General features: G+C 40.9%; 1 protein-coding gene across 1 annotated transcript in view; it reads right to left on the bottom strand.

Annotated features, from left to right (window-relative positions):
* The window catches only part of LOC115586709 (cadherin EGF LAG seven-pass G-type receptor 2-like), a gene marked incomplete at its 3' end in the record, with an annotated part of 196024 nt that extends 176527 nt beyond the window's left edge, over nucleotides 1–19497 (bottom strand). The window contains exons 1-11 of the mRNA XM_030425992.1: nucleotides 19377–19497; nucleotides 17820–17888; nucleotides 16412–16545; nucleotides 15312–16262; nucleotides 11962–12087; nucleotides 11446–11697; nucleotides 11265–11363; nucleotides 8230–8402; nucleotides 7959–8110; nucleotides 7533–7840; nucleotides 6954–7064 (exon numbers count right to left, since the gene is read on the bottom strand). Coding sequence (XP_030281852.1) covers nucleotides 6954–7064; nucleotides 7533–7840; nucleotides 7959–8110; nucleotides 8230–8402; nucleotides 11265–11363; nucleotides 11446–11697; nucleotides 11962–12087; nucleotides 15312–16262; nucleotides 16412–16545; nucleotides 17820–17888; nucleotides 19377–19458 — 2457 coding nt within the window. The remainder of the gene's footprint in view (nucleotides 1–6953; nucleotides 7065–7532; nucleotides 7841–7958; nucleotides 8111–8229; nucleotides 8403–11264; nucleotides 11364–11445; nucleotides 11698–11961; nucleotides 12088–15311; nucleotides 16263–16411; nucleotides 16546–17819; nucleotides 17889–19376) is intronic.
* Nucleotides 19498–21474: the final 1977 nt, after the last annotated feature.

Here is a 21474-nt window from a genome sequence, read left to right as displayed (position 1 = left end):
CCCAGAGTCTTTATGGTGAGCTGAACTTGTCTACATCTCCACATTGAGGATCTTGTTCTCCACAATGTTAGCAGGCTGGTTGAGACGGATGACAACCACGTTGCTGCTGCTCACACTTCCCCCGACTGTCACCTGGAGGCAGAACAGAGAGTGGTCAGTGCAGGAATCTTCTTATTAACATTCATATTAAAATGTTCTTCATTGAATCACATGTTAAATCCATCAGAGGACATCAAAATATCAGGAAAGGAAGCAGTAAGTCTATTAAATAAATCAGTTATTCTCACAGTGTTGGAGCTTTTTTCGGGCATGTAGAAAGATTATTGGTAGAGGAAGAAGTCAGAAATGTTTTAGAGAGCAGTGGAGGATCTTTCAGCACCATGAGAGCCTTGTTTAGAAAGGACAAGTGGATGTAATGTGCTGTAAGCAGGAGCCGCCAATTTGTTGTTGGTCATTTTTATTTCCATTTCTAATGAATGCACTCTTACTTACTGTGAAAGCAGTCGATTAAATGTATTTATTTATTTCTTTTTCTTTTTTTTTAATTTAATTTTTTTATTTAACCTTTATTTAACCAGGACAAAAGACTCATTGGGATTAAAAATCTCTTTACAAGAGTATCCTGGCCAAGACAGGCAGCAGCAATTCATACATACACACAAACACAAGGTAGACATAGACATTAAAAACACTCAGCATCCAAAACAGCAACATTTGAAGGTCAGCTACAGTAATAACAGCCTCAGGCAAAACATCTACAACCAGATGTTTCTGCCTCCAGGTCATCCAATTTCACCTTAAAAGAGTTCAACAAGACCAACTCATTATGTTTCAAAGTTTTTTGCAACATGTTCCAGGCAGAGGGAGCAGCAAACCTAAACGCTTTCTTTCCCAGTTCAGTCCTGACTTTTGGGACAGACAGCAAGAACAAATCCTGAGACCGAAGATTCTAAGTCCCAGCATTACTTCGTTTAATGTAAGACAAAAGGTAAGAAGGAAGGAAACCTAAAATTGCCTTGATAATGAGAATATGCAGGTGTCTCAGTCTGAGTGTTGATAAGGAAGACCATCCAACCCGATCATACAGCGTATAGTGATGAGTCAGTGCTTTAAAACCAGTGATGAACCTCAGAGCTCCATGATACACAGTGTCAAGAGCTTGTAAGCTTTGAGACGAGGCATGCATATATAAAACATCACTGTAGTCCAAGACAGACATAAAAGTGGCCGTAACCAGTCTCTTTTTTGAGTTAAAGGAAAGGCAGGATTTGATCTTAAAATAAAAACTCAGTTTAAGTTTCAATCTTTTCACCATTTGCGAAAGAGAGGGATTGACCAATTAATATACCAAGATATCTGTAGTTGGAAACACACTCAATCTTTAGACCCTGAGAAGAGAAGATGGAGGGCAGATTTTGTGGTTTTGATTTTGTGTTAGAGAACAGCATGACTTTAGTTTTGTCAACTTTCAAAACAAGTTTTAAATCATACAAATGTTCTTGGACCGTGTTAAAAGCAAGTTGTAACTGGGAGAGGGCCCCTTCTGGGGGTGGGTGCTGAACTGTAGAGTACAGTATCGTCAGCATAAAAGTGAGATTTCACATTTGACACATTTAGATAGATGTCATTGATGTACAAAATGAATAGGAGTGGACCCAGGACTGATCCCTGGGGTACACCTTTACTTATAATGAGAGAACTAGAGGTGCAGCCCTCTGCCTGCACACACTGTGACCTGTCTGTAGGATAATTAACAAACCAACCAATAGTTTTTTGAGACAGTCCAGCTTTGGATAGTCTGTGCTTGAGCACAAAGTGGTCCACTGTGTCGAATGCCTTAGAAAGATCAATGAAGAGGGCTGCACAATGCTGCTTGTTATCCATTTTTAATTCAATGGGAAAATCCAAAGAAAATAGAAACAACACTAAAAAAACTAGCATAATGTTCAGTCCCAACTTCTCTCCACAACTTTTAATAGGATAAAAAAGTATTTTGTTTGAATGTACATTCATGTACAGAGGCTCTGAGAGGCAACACAGAAAATAAATTATGATGATACAGTTTTAACTTCCATCTATGAACGTCCTTATGTCTTCCTTTATCTTTTGGCTTAACAAGTTAAAATGTATTTTGAACTTGGAGCTAATGATCTGGCTAGGGTTGTAGTTGAAACTTAATATCTGGGACTTTGAAATATTCAATTGGTATCCTGATAGCGAGCTAAAGCTATCTAGAAATGACACCAGTTTCAAGATTTAACTCTTTTGGTGAGACAAGTAGATTAAAACGTTGTCCGCAAATAAGGAAATGTTGTGTTCTTGGTCTAACACTGTAATGCCTGTAATATTATCATTGTATTATTATCATTGTCTTAGTATACAGCCCTGTCTGGTCCCTCTTTCCAGGCCACAAGAGTTTTAAACTTCTCCAGTTATTTTTACTCTTGCCTTTGGGTTGTTATATAAGGCTTTAATAGTTTTAATAAAGGTCTGATGAAATTCACATTTTCCTACTCACATTCCATACTCTATGTAAGAATTCTCAGCTGACTCGGTCAAGTGCCTTTTCTGCATTGAGGCTCAATAGTACTGCCTGAAGTTTATTCTTTTTTTTTTCTCCATTACATGTAACGTACGGCAAATGTAATCTTGTGTGTGCCTCTGCTGGATAAAGCCTGTCTGGACTAGACTCACAATTTGAGGAAGGATTTTTTTGAGTCTTTTTGCCAAAATATGTGTAAAGATTTTGTAATCCGAATTGAGTATACTCACTGGCCGATAACTTCCACACTCCATTTTGTCTTTGCCCTGTTTTGGTATCAGAGAAATCACTGCATCTCTCAAAGAAGGAGGAGTTATGGCCGTCTTAATATCGTGGTTATATGTGTTCTTCATCAATGGGATCAGCAAATCTTTTATCACTTTGTACCACTCCAAAGGGAAACCATTGGGTCCTGCTGCCTTATTGGCTTTTAAATTTGATATTGCTTTTATAATTTCTTCATCTGTAATTTCTCTCATTAAACATTTATTTTGTTCGTCCCCCCACTTTAGGTAGAGTTATCAGTTCTAAGAAAGCTTCGGTCTTTGCTATTTATAAAAAGTTTCAAAAGATTGCAGGTTTTTAATTCTTTTTGCAGCTGTTCCAATTTTTCTATTCTGTTTTTTTTCATTTATTTAGTGCAATAGCCTATAATTTTCCCCCTCAGAAACGCTTTGCAGTTGTCCCACAGAGACAATGGGGACATTCTCCGTTATCATTTTCATCTTTGTATTCTTGTTTATCCATCCTTATTTGCCCTCTCTTTTGATTCAGGATCTCTATGTTTAATCTCCAAATAGTATACTTTTTGTCAGAAGTTAATATAAAATCAATTACAACTGGGCTGTGATCGGGCGAGTCCATTGATCCCTATCCTTAAATATATCACTCTCGATCTTTTTGAAACTTAAGGAAAAGGTCTCTTGTCAGAAAGCTACGTCCACCCCCTCCCTCTTCAATTTTGTCATAACCTTGCTCCTTTTGACGGGATTTCCTAACCCATTTACACTGTAGGTGATTACTTTAGTTGATTTCATACTCTGCATTTAGTTTTTTTGTTTTACGTCCCTGTATGCCTATAACTGAGTCACATGTTACAACCCTGGCGCTGTAAGGACGACAGCACGAACCATAAGAGAAACAAAACTGTTAAACTGTAACACATCACAAATAATAACACTGACTTCCAAAACGGAGGCCTCTTTGATGGCCTCCTGGCTCTGGTGGAATGAGAGTACAGAGGAAAGAAATCTTCCTCTTGGTAGTGAAAGAGGGCCCTCTTCAGCCTTCCAGCTCATAAGTAGGTCCATGGTGTCCAGTAAAGGGGGCCTGACAACAAAACCTGTGCTCCCTAAGCCCTTACTCTCATCTTACTGATATGAACAATGTCATGTAGGGAGATATGTTTGATACTAGAATTTCCAAAACATTATTTGCCGCACTGTAAAAGATAACTAAAGGATGCTATAACTATAGGAATGTCATTTCTGTTACCGCAAATGTATTACTTATCAAGTGTTTCGGTGAGTTTGTGCTTTCCCAGTTTTGTCGTTTTCCAACTGGTCGCCAAGTCAGCTGTTCTAAGAGGGAAGATGTTTTTTCAGAACCTTCACTAGTATCCCCCTCTCTACCATGTATGCTGTTGCTTCTTCAGCCAAGTTGTAAACCACTGTACGTTTATTGTAAAAACACCCTCAGCCTGGCTCGGAATGGTGTCTGAAACTGTACATTTCTTTCTCTCAGCAAAACTTTCTCCTCTGCATACTCCCTCTGTGTCTGCACAGCTCTAGTGCATAGTCATGGTCCAAGTGTATCCTTTTGCCCTGGAAATTGAATCCCTTCCTCTGCGAGGCTATTTTAATGACCTCCTCCTTCATTCTGTAGCTTGAGAACTTGATCACGATCTTGGTGGGGCATCCATCGGGGGTTTAGAGGCGAGTGCGCTGTAGAGGGAGGAAGCTTCATTCTGACATTGTCACGGCAAGAGCACCCCTCTAAATCAGTCAACTTAGCCTCCAATTGTGCATAAAGCTTCAGCAGCTCTGATAAAACATCCTCGCTGACTGGATTCGGGTCTCAGCTGCTTAATTTGTGCAAGTGTTTTCTTCCCCTTTTTGATGGGCAGTCACTCGCCCGCTAGAACTCACATTGCTTTGACATTACTTATTACTTGAATTAGTTAATTTGCATCGTAGATGTAAGCCTTTGGTTTATTGTGTCACAGTTTATGTTTGTTAAAGTTTACATCAGTGTTAAAGTGCAGTTAAAGTGTATTACTGTTCATACTCCACACCTTAGCTTTCCCATATCATTCATAGGCGAAATATATACACTGCACTTGTACTCTGGTTAGACTGAATTTCATTATTAGTCTATATTAGTCTTATGTATAGCACACATCAAGCATCTGTTGTTTTTTTTAATTAAAATGTAACATCCAGTGGTCACATATACTTCTATTCTCTCTTCAGATGCACTTTTAACATATTTCACCACCAGCAGCCCAGTGACACAGCATCAGGTGCTCCTGTCCCTCTACCTCAGCACAACCCAGTGACAGCATCAGGACTAAAGGCTGACTGGACATCTCTTCTGACTAGTTCACAGAGGACCAGTTCAAATAAAAAAGCAGTCACACATTTCCCAAAAACAAAGATGGGAGAGTGTCAACATGACTTTTGTAACAGTCTTGCTGAAAAAATCAAAAGAAGCTGGCTGATGTACTCAAACAGAAATGATAGCTTGCACTGCTTCTGCTGCTAAATGTTTTCTCCAAAAGAATACAGACTAAATAAGGAAGGACTAAAGGACTGGAACAATGCAAGACACTTGCTGAAGGTTCATGAGGATAGCCAGGAGCACAATACCCACATGGCAACATGGAAGGAGTTGGAGGTCGTTCTGCAAAGCGGCTGACAACAGATAAGAGAAAGATGGCACTCTGAGGCTGAGAGATAATGTGTTTGTACAGTGCCTTATTTATATTGTATTTTTATCACTTGTTTCTTTCCTCATTTCTGACTTAAAAGAAATAAAATATTAAATACATACATGCAGTTTCTTAGTGAGTGTATGAAAATTGATTGTGAAATTGACTGCGATGCAAGAGGGGGCCACCTAAGATTTTGCCTAGGGCACCAAATTACTCAGGGCCGGCACTGGTATCTGACACACACTATGCATGCAGACTCTGTATGCGCAACGATCCACCAATCAGATTAGTTCTTATTCAGTGTGCCGAAGCAGACCACGCCCCTGAACATGGACTGAGTCGCTGGTAAGAACATTGAAAAATTAGCAACGAACAAGGGAAAATCGTGAAAACGAGGACTTTGTGCCAAAATGAAAAGCAACGTCCGTTATCTGGAATTATTTCGGCTACAAGAGGATGATATTGACCAAACACGTGTTCTGCATCGACAGTGTCTTGCATCTGTTGCCACAACGAGAGGTAGCACAACTAATTTGACCATTTACGTCGGTACCACACAGCTCAGTACGACAAAAAGAGGTAAGATCAGTGCAGGTTCATTGTCCACAAGATAGCAGCAGTGCAGCATAACAAAGTACTATTCAGGTCATCTGATGAAAATTCCGGTATTTTTTCAAATCGCAATATATTTCGCAGGGTTAAAAAAAATCGCAATGTCAGTTTTTTCCAATATCGTGCAGCCCTACTTCAAATAAAGTTTGTACTTTCTCCGCTAGACCAAAAGTCCCTTTTCTTACCTTTCTAACAAACGTCTGTACATTTTTCTCCACTCACCTCCACTGTGGTCGTAGTCCGAAGTCCTTGGAGGTCGTCGGCATGCACCTTCAACTCAACCTTCTGTCCAGCCAGCTCCACTGCTGACACCACAAACACCAGACCGGTGGACGGATCCACGTCAAAATATGTAGCGTCTTCCAGACTGTAGACCAGCCGACCCTGGTCACCCACATCGGGGTCTGAAGCCTAGAGAGATGGTGGATTTAGAATTTAAAACATGAATCTTTAGTAGTATTAATACATGAATATGTCAAAGTTTTGATCAGTGTGTCAAGATGGATGCCTTGTCCTCTCTACTTGTTGTGCTGAGCAGGAGCAGCATGCAGGATCATCTTTTCTCAAAACTGATCAACCCAAAGTTAAACATTTTCAGTTTGCTGAATTGATCCATCAGGTTCTTGCTGATCTTGGCTGCTTCGTGGCAGTATCACCTGTTTGGACGTCTCCACTTTGTCTCAAACCTTTGAGCTTTTGACAGTCATGGAAACGTTCCAGTGAGCGATCAGATAACACGCTCAGTGACACATTAACCACGTCGCTCACAGCTCAGTTCAAACTGCTCAGATGTCAGTTTGTGTTTCTGGAAACGAAGAGGATATTTTTCAACAAATGTGAGCTGACAGTGGCTGGGTGTGTTTTTACCTTGACAGTGACGACGGGGGTTTTATACACAGCGATGCTGACGATGGAGGCCTCGTAAAGCGGTTTGGAAAACTGTGGAGGCTCGTTCATGTCCTCCACCTGAACTGTAACCTGAGGGAGAAGAAAAGACAAAATACTAAAATCGCTGAAAGGTGATGTTGACAGTCCTGTTTGCTTCTTAACACAGGTCAGTATCAGGCAAGAGTTGAGTTACAAAAGGAAACTTCCACAAAAAAAATCTAATTTGCCACCTACATGGCAGGCCCTGTGACGACCAGCAAAAGAAGCAACTGTTTCTTTAAAAAATAAAACAATGTTTAGCTCTTCAAGAGGTTAGCATAGCTGCTACAGCATCAGTTACATCAGAACTGGGGAGTTTGTTTCACTGAAATAAGAGCAAAGACCGACACTGTAGACTTTTTTCACAGTAAAACATGTTTTCACCAATCTCCCAAGAGACTTTGATCTTTTGATTGTGGAAGTTTGTGTTTTTCTAATGACAGAATAAAATATGAGGATTACAGCTTCAACAGTTAAATATTCAGCTCGTCTTTATAGGACATCAAGTAAATCCTTTACCGTTGCAACAGCTGTTGTAGGAGGGGTCCTCGTGTCCACTGCCTCCACATCCAGGACGTACCACTCCTTCTCTTCTTTGTCCAGCTCTGCTTTTGTCTTGATGGCTCCACTGGCGTCGATGGAGAAAAGGTTGGTTTGTTTTTTCAGCGTGTAGGAGACGTCATAAAGGTCACTTCCTGAGGAGGCGAAGACCGTCCCCACCATCGTCCCCACAGTCTGGTGCTCAGGTATGCTGAAGTTGTAGGAGGAGCTCCCAAAGGCCACGCCCTCCACAAGACTGATGACCCTCAGATTGACCATGACACGGGCTGCAGAAAACATCCAGTTCATACAGAAAATACTAACAACCAACATCCATAACTTTATACTGTAGGGAAATGTTTAACAGAACAAACACAACTACCTGCTGCTTCCTGTCACACTGACCTGTGGAGCTCAGGGGAGGCTCGCCGTGGTCTTCAGCCATGGCCGTCAGCACCAGTGTGGTGTCCTCTTTGACATCAGTAAGGTTAGAGGTCAAGGTCACAGCCCCAGTTGTACTGTTTAAAGCCAAATATGGGGAGCTTCCTACGGAGAAACTGCATCAGCAGAGGGGAAAAACATCTTTAAAAACATTTTTTTTAAAAACTATTATAAATTGAATTTGATCTGTAAGTTGGACTCAGGCTCTTTAAACCACATCACAGTCTGAACTGACCTGTAGGTGATGCGCGAGTTGTCCCCGGCGTCTTTGTCGGTGGCCTTCAGCGTCAGCAGCAGCTTCCCTTTCTCTGCGTCCTTCAGCAGGATGCTGCTGACGTAGCTGCTGGAGCTGAACTCAGGTTTGTTGTCATTGACGTCAGTGAGGCTCACTCTGATGGTGGTGATGTTCTGGTGCACAGGAGACATATGTGAGATAATGATGTTTGGACTGTAACATCAGTATGCCTTGTTTTATCATATTTAAATTCACATTTCATATTCACATTTTTTCTCAGTTCTCAGAGCTTTTGTCAGAGCTTGTTTTTGCACATTATATTATTGGATTAATAATTAAATAAAATTAAAGGTACAATATGTAAGAAATCTAAAGCAACTGGCCGTAAAATCATCTTAATACGTCACAAAGACTCAGGAACAATGTTCATATAACATACTGAACTCACCAACAACAACAGTACAGGCAAAATATTTGCATTAAAAAAAATCTTTTGCAGACCCCAAATCATGTTAATGTTTTGAAATCATGTTTTGGCATGTGGTGCCACCCACTGCTGTCTACAAATCATTGCAGTCAGTAGAGTCTCAGCTGCCGAGCAACCACAGGTTGCCAGTTACGACTGAGCTACAATGGCGGAGGCAACAAAATCTAAAAGACCTCGTTATGAATCACAAAAATGCCATGATAAAATTCGAGGCAAAGCGAGGGTCTATATAGGAGATGCATTTGAACGGTGGAGACAGTTGAAAGCTGAAAGCAATTTGAAAACAGATGCAGAATTAGCTACTCTTCTCCTAGACAGGTAAGTTAAGCTTGGCTAACTAAGTAAGCATCATAGCTTGACTGGGATAGTCATTTTGAATACTTTGAACTGTCGAGTAATAATGTATTCATTCCGATCATAGGAACAAACGTTAGCAGCACAGCTAACACTAGCAGCATTAGCACTGTCCTGGTACGGGCATCCGGTCTCCAGCGTGCCACTGTCCACTCGATGTCCAGCTGCTGTCAGCGCCTTTGCTAGCAGCGGCTGGACAATCCAAAATCTTACATTTGATACTTAGCCAAATTCGAGTCCTCTTTAGGTCTTTGCATGTATATCGCCATAAACTATATAACGTTATGAAAGGGAAGGCAAAAATGAAGGACAGTTCTGTCAAATATCATGCATAACGTTATTCCATCGCCATACAAATAAAGATTGATTGATTGATTGATATGTCCATCCCTAGTCAACAGCTAACGTTACCATAAATAATAATACATCTTGAGCTTTACTGAGAGCACAGAATTGTGTGTCTGCTCTGGCAACCTCGAGTCTGGAGGGGAGGGGGTGGAGGCGGATATGACTCGCCGCAGTATTTTGAATTTGAGTGTAGTAACCGTTGAGACAGTTGAGATTCAAACAGTTTCATACATTTTGTGCAGCTGCAGACGAAATTCTAATAACCTGGAAGAGGAGGATATCCCGCTGACACGCAGGATTATCAAGGAAGGTGCGGTTATTCCAACATTAAGATATTAAACTCGCATTTGTCCAAGTGCTCTGATGGGACGAGCTGGCGGTGTTACTCCTGTTGGGACCCACAAATGAAGCAATTCACTGTGGATTTAAAAATTGACTCTGAACTGAACTCAGTGTCCCAGAATTTACCATTCTTCACACGGAGGTGTAAAATTCAGCTTTGAGCTACTCTTGGTCAGGGTGAAAGGCAAGCAGGGAATTGACTGGTAATGTTGAACTGAGCTTAGATAGCATAGCACGGCTAAGCACAGGACTTTTAAGTCTGGTTGGTATAATGTATATGTGTTAAATGTATGTGTTTGTTCACTGTTTTGGTGTTATTGTGATCTCATGTCAGTTATTGGTGGTTTGCATTCCTAGACGTCAGTCGAATGATGCACTGTCGAGAACTCCAAAATCCTTCAATCATTCAACCATTACTAGCTGTTATGGTAAATTTGGTTGTAGTTATTAAGTTAATTAAATATCAGAGTTATAATTAGTTTAGTACCTTTTTAGAGAGAATAATTTAGTAACAATCATAATTAATAACTATTACTGATAATCATTATCATTGATAGCCAAATTTAACATAAAACTCCTTTTCAATGTTGCATAAACACTACTTACGGGGATAGTTCGTGTTTTTTGAAGTGGGGTCATATAAAGTACATATCTATAGTCGATCTGTTTCCTACCAGAGTCAAGAGAAAAAGCTAAATTGATGCACCTAAAACAAGGCCCACCTAAAAAAAATCTGAAACAGTTCAAGTGTACGTTGTATATAGAAAATTCACACCGCTTTAAATCGCAGTCAGTCGTTTTTATCTAAAGTAAACCTCTCATCCAGCAACTGGGCATTGCACTGTATTTCGCCGCTCACAGATCACCTGTAGCCCAGTTTCACTAATGCGTATGGATATGGAGGTTCTACGGTTGAGAAAATGTTGTGTTTTAGGTGCTTAAAATTCGCTTTGCATCTGGACCCCGTTCACTGCAGTACAAAGCTGAGCGTCTGGGCTGGAGCGGCTCTCTACTTCTCCAAACTGAATCTGCAAGGACTGCCACAATGGTGCCCCTTATGAGGCATACACACAAGGGTGCCCTGTATGAGGCATCCACATCATGGTGCCCCGTTTGTGGTGCTGCATTGTTGGCAGTTATTCATAAATGTGCATTATTAAACTAAAATTTGGGACTGACATCTTGAATCCTTTAGTTGTAATTTTTTACCTTTAATCCCATCAAGTCCAGTACAGGTTAGGGTTAAGTCTGTGTGATGAAACTGTGCACATAAAGTACAGCCTTTGGGAAACAGGCGTTTCAAATCTTATTTTGGGGAAAAAACACTAAACATCATAATTGCTTTTAATAAGATTTGGCTGTTGATGTATACATGCAGTTTTCATATCCAGTTGACCATTTAAAGTTAATTGACATAAGGGTCTGGTCTTGTTAGCCCAAGATAACTACCCCGGGGTCGTTGCCCAAATGGCTGCCGAATGGCGAGAAAGGGCTTTGCTCTCACCTCTCTCTGTGGGGTGCCGTTGTCTGAGGCCTTAACAAACAGCTCATAAGTTTCCCTGCTCTCCCGATCCAGAGCTCCGACAGCAAGCAACGTCCCATCCTGCAACACATCACATGACTCAGAGCCAGAGCACCAACACAGTACAGGTTAAATATATTTGCACAATCCTCTCTAGCCTCACCTCTCTGAATCTGAAGAGTGGGTGAGGGGAGATGAGGGAGAGGGTGACCTCTCCGTTGGGGCCGAGGTCGGCGTCCGTGGGCACGATGGTGACAATGTCTCCTGGATTTTCCTCGGTGTAATTGCCCTCTGGGATCTGTAGGGGGTCCGCGATAGTTGGGAACTGTGGGTTGTTGTCGTTGTAGTCCAGGACAGTGATGTTGAGCTGAGCTGTGGCATTCAGACCGTCTGTGGCCTGATCCATCGCCACCACCTGAGGACAGATGAGGAGGACAGCACAAGATCAGCTGAGTGAGGAGACATGATTTGACATGTTTCAGCTGCCTACAGTACTAGGATCTTATTACTGTCATTTCTATTACAATAAAAAGTTAATTCAGTTTATTGTTTCATATTGTTAAACTTTACAACACAAGCTATTCATGTTAATTTAAACTCAAGACTTGTGAAGCAAAAGGAGGAGGACTTTCATATTTACATCTTCAACTCCGTCTTTTTGTTATGATAAAACTTATACCTCTAATACGTAGTTGTCCTTTGTCTCTCTGTCTAGAGTAACATCGTTCTTCAGTGTCACTACACCCTGTTGGTTGATGTCAAAGGTGTCACTGGTGTAGATGAAGTCACCATCGGAGAATCCACCCTGAGGAAAAGATATGATTGTAGGGTGTTACACACATTTGCTGACTTCACAGTTCACCAAGTTAATAGCAGCAGGTATCACAAGCTTATCGAAAACAATATAAAGCATGATGTGAGAAATGATTCACAGTTTTATATAATTTATAAACCTGATAACGCAGCGGTGCCAAGGTCCAAATTGTAAGAACGACATTAGCAATCATATCATCTGTGTTTCCATCTGATATAAATCTGCCAAGTCTTTTATTTATCTAATACATTTAACTACACAAGCAAATTAATGGATTTTAATGAATGCGAATCAATATTTAAGGTTGCAGGGATGGATGCTTTGGCTCGTGGATGTTAACCAGTGAGAATGAAACCATTCGATTTGAGCTGTATTCTACATTACAGGGTTAATACAATGAAATTCATACTTGTCATTTCCTCCGATTGTGCAGCACAGAGAAAGAGCAAAACTTCAGTGAGTGATGGATCAGATTAAAGACACCCAATAAAGTTTTTGATATCGAGAAATGCTGTGGACTAATCCAGAGTTAACTCAGCTACATACAATGAATGTGATCACACAGAACTAAGAACTAAACTTTTTTTTTTGGCTTTTACATTTTATTAGACAAAAACAGCATACAAGTATAGGACAACAGAGTGGAAAGACATGAATGGAAGCTTATGCCACATGTGACAGATATAAAAAAGTTTCAGCTCCTTCACATACACAACATGTCATTATGAGTAGCCGAATATACATATACACAAACCAACATAGACAGCCAGAGAGACAAACAGTGCTGTCTTAGACAAGAACAACAATAACAACAAGAACATCAGGGGATGGGGTCCTATCATTCATAAACAGAAGAATCATACATGATATACATAAATAAGAATGGGGGGAATCCCCCCAGAGACAGCATCCAGTTTTAACATTCCACCACAGCAGCATCATTAATATCGAGTGCAAAGTAATTCAGGGAGCCCACTATATGTTGATCCATGCTGTATTTTCTCACTTATGGTCTAGCATGCTCTTCAACAAAATGGTAGCTAGTCTTGAACCAATATAAGTCAGGAATGGGGACCAGATTCGATAGAATACCTCAGTCATTCATCTGGACCTGTATGTTAAGTATTCCATGGGCAACATGTCAAAAATAACCTTATGCCATCCAGCTATTGTGGGGGGTTTACAGTCTATCCATTTCCGTAATTTGTTCTTCCTTGCACAAAAAGTGAGAATAGAGAAGAGTCTTTTGGAATGTGCACTTTTAAGTTGTGTGTCCGCCAGTCCAAACAGTAGACACACTGGATTTTTTTAAGGTTTAATGTCAAAAATTAACTGTAGTCGATTTTCTACATCTTGCGAGTATTTGTCAATGTATCTACAAGTCCAGACACAATGAATAAAACTCCCTACCTTGACATTACACTTAGTGCACAATTCTGATTTACTGTTATCTACTTTGTGTCTAAACTGGGGAGTGATCTGTAAACGATGGAGGAGTCTAAATTGGGTTTCTCTTGTCCCATTAGAGACCGAGATGTCGTTTGCTGATTCCCATATCTGTCCCCATACCACCTCGTCAACATCCATATATAGATCATTAGTCCAATCTCTGCTCATGAAAGCAGGTTTACCTTTGTCATATTTAAGAAGTGCCTGGTATCCAAGACCCAGAATACCTTTCTTCTTGCCTGCAGTGATTATCTTTTCTAATGGGGAGAGTTGGTAAGAGATCCCTCCTTCTTTTTGACTGTTTAAAAAGCTCTGTATCTGAAGAAACCTAAAAAATTCATTTTGTGGAAGATTGTACTTTTTACACAATTGACTGAATGATAGCATTGCATTTTTTTCATATGGGTGCCCAATAGTAAAGATGCCTTTACTTCTCCATAACTCAAAGCCCCTGCCCTTAGAGCCAGGACAAAAATCTATGTTACCCCACACCGGTGAAAGGGAGGACAACTGTCCCTCGAGGCCCTCCAACTTCCTTATATCCTTCACCGCTTTAATAGTTGTATTTATAATAATGCTGTCACCGACAGAATTTTTAATTTTTCTTTGATCAAAAGCAAACAGGAGACCACACAAGGGGCAGTCAACCTGTGAGGACTCCAAGTCCAGCCATGTAGAATCATTATCATTTTGGATCCAGTCAGTAATGTAACGCAGCTGCGATGCCAGCTGGTACAGCCTGATGTCAGGAACTGACAGGCCACCTTTCCCTTTAGGCTTCATAAGTCTAGCTAAGCTCATACGGTGTCTTTTTCTGTTCCATATAAATGCGCTAAGTCGACCATTCAGTTCTTTGATCACTTTTTCAGGGAGCAAAATAGGAAGCATCTGAAATACAAATAGAAGTTTAGGTAAAATCTTCATTTTAAGTAATGAAGACCTGCCTAACATTGATAGCGGCAAGGAAGTCCACCTTTCAAGGTCCTCATATATACGTTTAAGTAAAGGTGTAAAATTGGCTGCATATAATTGGTGAAGGGATGGAGTTATCGCAATACCTAAATATGTAAAACCCTGTGGTGTCCATCTGAATGGGCAATACAGAGGGGGTGATATATTTGTGTGGCAGAGACCACCCAGAGGAAGTGCTTCTGATTTAGAAAAATTAATTTTGTAACCTGAAAATTGACTGAAGCAGCCAATCAGGTCTAGCACTGCTGGTATTGAAACTTCTGGCTTGGCGGGGAAACAGGAGAACATCGTCAGCATATAGAGATATTTTTGTGAGTTTTTTCACCAACTGAGATACCAGAGATAGAGGGGGCTCGTCTGATAGCCTCTGCCAAAGGCTCAATAGCAATTGCGAATAATAATGGGGACAGAAGGCACCCCGTCTAGTACCCTGATGCAGCTGGAAATAAGGCGATATCTTGCCATTGGTTAGTACGGCTGACAATGGGTTGTCATATAATAGTTTCACCCAGCTAAGAAATGTTTGACCTAGGCCTAGTGTCTCCAAAGTAGAAAAGAGATATGGCCATTCGACATGATCAAAGGCCTTCTCTGCGTCCAGACTAACGACTATACAGTCAAGTTTCATAGATTGGGACAGCTGGATAACATTGAGAAGCCTCATCATATTACTACATGAATTTCTGCCAGTAATAAATCCTGTTTAGTCATTATTAATAATACAAGGCAGGACTGTTTCGAGACGCAGAGCGAGGGTCTTGGACAACAACTAGAACTAAACATTTTGCACTCACCTCGTCTCTGTCAGTGACCTCCAGTGTCAGGATGGAAGCACCGCTGGCCAGGTTCTCAAAGACGGCCACGTCATATTTTTCCTTACTGAACACAGGAGGGTTGTTGTTCACGTCCTTCACCTTCACCACCACAGAGCTGTTCGTGACCAGCGAGGGGGTCCCTGCATCAGAGGCCTGAACCATCAGGCTGTACATCTTCACCTCACTGTAGTCCAGAGGCTGGGCCAGCTGCAGAGTCCCACTGGAAGAGTCCAGCTCAAACACAGCAGGGTCTGATGAGGGACTCTGCTGGAGAATACTGTAAGAAACTCTCCCGTTTGCTCCTTCATCTGGGTCTACAGCTGATAGGGTGAGCAAGCTTGTACCCACTGACTCTGTTTCCAACACTTCAACCTGATACTCAGCCACTGAGAACTCGGGGACGTTATCGTTGACGTCAGACACTTGGACCAGCAGGGAGGCTGTGGCCGACCTGGCTGGACGACCCTGATCTTCAGCCACCACCAGCAGGTTGTACTCTGCCTTGGTCTCCCTGTCAAGTGCAGCAGCCACACTCACCATCCCAGACACAGGATCAATATCAAACCTCCCCTCTCCTCCTCTCAGCGAGTATCTGATCTCCTTGTTGAAGCTGCTGTCTTTGTCTGTAGCTGGTAAAACAGTAACATTGGATCCGACCTCTGAGTCCTCTGGGATTGATGTTGTGACAGAACTGGGGGCAAAAACAGGACTGTTGTCGTTGACGTCAGTGACTTGAACCTCCACGACAGCACTGTCACTGTCGATGCCGTCAGAGATGGAAATGGTCACCGAGTAGTTGTGTGGGCCTTCGTCATAGTCAAGCTTCACCTTAGTGGTGAATTCACCGGTGGGGGAGATGGAGAACTTGTCAGAGTGTGTATCAACTTGAAGAGTCACAGGTTTCTCTTCAGGTATCACCTGGAAGTTAACCTGAAGACATGAAGATGAGGAGACAGATATAAAAGTGAATATCCTGAGTTATCACGCTTTCTCAATAATCACACCTAAATACAAATCAGTTTTGAATATCAGATGAACAGCTGTGGGTTAAGTGGACATGGCTGATCACAGAAACTTACCCTAAGAATCTCAACTTGTGGGTCCTGCTCCTCTGCTACGGTGCCATAGTAGACTCTTTGTAAAAACTGAGGTTTTGAGCCACCAGAAGTACTAATGATCACCTGTGCTGTGGTAGAGTGGGATACAGTTCCACCTAGAGGAGAGATGGAGAAAAAATATCATAATGAATTTTAATATCGAGCATGATAACTCTTTTTTTAATTTCCATCTGTGGAGGTGGTTGAATGTGTTTATGATGAGTCTCAGAGTCTTAGTCCAGGGCTGATCATTTTTTCCTGGTGTTTCATACTCCAACAAGATCTCACTTTGCTTCAAATAAACCAGACTGTACAACATCTCATCTAACCTTGTCTACAATTTAAATATTTAAGTAATTTAATATCTAAGATAAGAGCTCTGGGCTCTTTATGGTCCAGTGTTTAAATAAAACCAAGCTAGGAAATGGAATATTAAAACACATGTTTGAAAGATGACATTAGTCTTAGAAAGTTGGAGCTGACAGTTTCGTGGCCGTGATAACAACTTTATGACCACAAAGAATCCAATAGTGCTAAAGGTGAAGCGCTCAACACGTCTCTTCTGACTGAAATGCAGTTAATGATGCACTAAATTACTTCTGTGACAGATTTTCCTGAGTGAACTTTTAATAAATGATGCTTCTCGCTGATATGTATTCTGTGTACTTATGAGCCTTGAGCAGATAATGTATTCTGTAATGGCTCATTAATGATGCTTCACCTCATAAATCATGACACTTTTCCAAAAATGATAGTAACTCCAACTTTTTAAGTCTAAAAAACAATGGGTATCCATTCCAATTTTGATATTTGTGCGAAATACTGTTTGAGAAGTTAAAAAAAAATAAAAAATAAATTAAATAATTAGGTGGTAATTTTATTTGAACACATTTGAGGCTGTAGCTCAGTGGGTAGAGCTGGTTGACTGGTTCACAGAAGATCACTGGTTCGAATCCCAGCTCCCCAGGGCGGGACTGAGCGACATGTCGAAGTATCCTTGAGCAAGATACTGAACCCCAAAGTTGCTCCTGATGTGCAGTTGGCACCTTGTGTGAAGGCAGCCACTGCCATCAGTAAGGGTCCTGCGATGAGCTGGCGACTCATCCAGGGTGAACCCTGGCCTACGCCCATAGAGTCACTGGATTTGGCCCCAGTAAGCCCCGCAACCCCTTAGGGGGGAAAAAGCGGCAACATCCCGCAACCCTCACGGATAAGCGGAAAAGAAAACGGAACGGAACATTTGATTTATTATAATCAATTTAGAAAATATCTGCCTCTTGCAAAGAAACACACAACTTATTATCTAAAAAAGTCAACTTTTGCTGGATTATTTGACATTAATCTCATTTTTAAAATGTGTTATGTTAAACAAGTGTAATATCGAACTTACCTTCATATCCTTCATCCACTGGACCAAATGATTGTGAGCTACCTGTAGTAAAATCTATGACTGTAGTATCTTTGGGAACAGAAATAACATACAAGTCAATACAGAATAGACACATTAATGTAGGTTCACTCAAATACCTGCACAATAAAACCTCCATAACAACATCTGTTATCTGGGCATGTATAATGTTTTGGATTTATGTGCCTATCATTTGTTTAGGGGTGTTAATGACAGACTGACATAGATATCCCTGAAACCACGCTGATAAAAAACAAATTTCTTGTGTGCTAAACCCACAATAATGAAGATTAACAGGTGATCCATTTATATTATAGAATACATGTTTGAATAAAGTGACTCTATGTCAAGTGTTGTTTCTCTTTTAGACTGCAGGAAACAGAAAGGATCACTGCAGTGTCAACAATAATACTTAGCAGTGAAAGGGGTGAAATGTGTGTTGCCACAGTAAATGTGCTTCAAGAGTAACTCGTCAAATCTGACACATTAAAGTGTGTTTACAGGTCTGAGGGAGTCCTACTGAATACGTGAAAATAGTATAACAAAGCCTTTCTGTGGCTACAGAGGAAGCTGCATGTAGTCTGATAAATTGCCTCCAGTGATGTCACACAATGGCTAAGCTGCATTGTGGGTATTGAAGGCAGCTGGGTTTGAAAGTTATCATTACAGCACTCCAACATCGTTGGACTCTTTATGGACAGTTTGAAAACAAACGATCACAAACAATAGAACAGAACCAGAGATATCACCTTTTATTCCACTCATCTGTCTCTTCTATTTCAAAACATTACCCACAATGCAACTGAGTAACATCCGAGTTACCCTTTAAGTGACTCTCCAACATTGGAGACAGATACTGTACATATGTGTTGAACAGCCCTGAAACAAACAAGACCATTCTAAGTAAATTACAATATATTTTGTGTGGGTTTTTTTAATATTGATTTTAGTTTTTACAATGTCAAAATTAATTATAATGTCTCTGGTCATAATCAGTGTAAAAGTAATAATAATGTGGTTTGTATCAAGGTATTTACCATCACACTGTTAATGTATAATCTTTGGTGACTCTGTACATTAATCTTTCTTTCTTACATCAGTGCAGAACCTGATACTGGACTTTGAAACACCATAAAGTGTAATCAAACTGACAGCCACACATTGTTTAGCGTACACAGTGAGAGGGCTGGGTCGAGCCCCTGAGTATCTGCTCGCTGCTTAAGTGCGTCAAAGACTACAAACTAGATTAATGATGGCACGGCCTGATACCTGCTGCAGGGTCCAACAACGTCATAACTTCATTTAACTTGAATACTGAGCTTCCATAAATAACCTCACCAGACATTCACCAAATGTCAATATGTCATGATAAATATTAAGTATGACTTGTTGATTTTTGGACGGACTGAATAAACAGATTTGGACACGCTAATGGTATTAAATCGAGCGTCAGAAAACAGTCGGCCTCAACAGTTTTAAATCAAATCTTCACCACTTTTTTCCTGATTTCCAAACTCCATCCATTCTGGTTCTACTCACGTAAAGGATTTCCAGAGACGACGCACACAAAAATGGAGATGATGAGAAGGAGAGAAGGCCGAACCAAACCGCCGGAGTCCATTTTGGCTCCGCTGTGTTTTCCAAAAGGCTGAGACTTGACAATGAACTGAGCACCTGAGTTACAGGTGTTATCAAGTGACTGTAGTTCAGCTCTCCCTCCTTCCCAGCAACCCTCTTTTATGGGAGGTTGTAAATATTAGATATTACACTGACAGCGGAGTGGCTCAATCAAACCATTAATAAAGCTCAACACCTGCTGCTGAAGGCAAACATCTAAACATTTGAGAGTTTGGAAAACCATTTTGACTTTGTTTGTCCTTTTCATGTAATTTTTTATTCATTTACTGTGTTTCCCAAATATAGATTGTCATATCTTTTTGGAGTATTGTAAAATGTTTATTGTTGATTCAAAGGCAAACAGAGCGGCATCACAAACCAAGATTGGTTGCCGTCTCTGGCAAAGTCACAAGTCTTGAAGTCCAAGTCCTAAACAAGGCATGTTGTTCCCTTCACCAACAGTACAGTACATTTATAAATGAAGGATGGATAGAAAACTGGATTGTCCAAAATATATCAACAAAATAAGCAAAAAAAAGTATGCGTCAGAATTAAAAAAGTGTTGTTTTTTTCTTCTATAATAAAAAAAATTGAATAAACTAGAAAACACCACAGCGTGGTTGACCTTTGACCTTATGGATATAAAACAGGCATGAAAAGGGGTCAGGGATGAAAAAGGTGAGAAGGATACGACCCCTCTGGTGAGTCTGGGGGCATGGATCCCCAGGAAGAAAAATGTGAATATTTCATATCTAAAAGCATCAATCTGTTGCATTTTGAGAGAAAAATCAAGCAGAATTACAAGACAGTATGAATGTATCATACAGTATGGATACATGGTCACATTATGCTGTATAAGAAATAAGACTGACAGCTTCTCTCATGAAATACGCAACAGCACAACTTTAATAGCACAACCGCCGCAGAATGAAAAAAACAAGCCCTTAAAGAGTGTGTTTTGACAAAATGAATATGGGTTTTGAAAAAGTTGCTGTCTCTCTGCTTGGAAGAAAAGTGCTGGCTACACTGTGTGCTGATGCTGTGACCTGCACCTTCTTCTTATGCACTTCTGTTTGACAGTGTGCCTGCAGTGCATGGCTGCCCTTGTTTGCATAGTTAACAGCAGTTTTTATTCTGGACAACAAGCCGCCAATGTGGCCATCCCTTTTGCGGCCAGGTCCGCGGATTTAGACAGAAGGTGGTATATTGGGGGTCTGTTTTGGTCTGCCAATTTGCGCCTCAGAGGGTACATTTTTTTCCACCTCTATCTAAATCCGAGGCATCAATGTGCCGGCCTCTGTGTGAGGTGGGCGGAGGTGTTGAAGACCTGCACTGTTGTGCGACCCACAGCTGGGGAGTTTTAAAACCAGGAAACAGCTGATCACAGCAGTCAGTCATTCATTTCATCTGCGGACATTAAGATGAACAACTGGACAGCTGAGATCCAGGAGATGCTAGCGTCTCCTCGGTCTCTGTAGCTGACAGCTAGCGGACACAACCAAACAGCTAGTAGTTTGGTTGTGTCCGCTTGTTGGTGTGTCAGCAAGCTACAAATAGTCGCTACTTTCAAATTAAAGCTCTTATTTTGAAGACAAATTTGTCATCACCGTTCACAGCCCAACTTCGAGCTTCACGTCACGTCACAAGTTTATGCCTACAAGAAAGCAAGTAGAGAATTTAGACTGTAATCAGACACTCACAGTGTGGCTCTCCTTTATTGGTTCAGACACTGTTTCTGGGGAGAACATCATCCTGCTGAACCCCATGACTCACAGCAAACACCAATTCCTCCAATCAAAAGGCCTGAAACTCTCCAGGGAAGATCTTCATCTACGGTAAAGATTTTGTTAAAAATGATTATATTGCAAATACAGTAGCATTTCACATTTCACATCTCTCTCTCTCTCTCTCACACACTCACACTCACACACACACAGTTAGCTTCATGGAGGTCTACTAGATGACTAGATGTCATGTCTGGTCAAATCTGAAGAAAGACCTTCTTGTTGTAACACTCTCA

The sequence above is a fragment of the Sparus aurata genome, chromosome 1 (genome assembly GCF_900880675.1).
Source record: "Sparus aurata chromosome 1, fSpaAur1.1, whole genome shotgun sequence".
NCBI lineage: Eukaryota > Metazoa > Chordata > Actinopteri > Spariformes > Sparidae > Sparus > Sparus aurata.
This window is presented reverse-complemented; position numbering and strand designations above follow the sequence as displayed.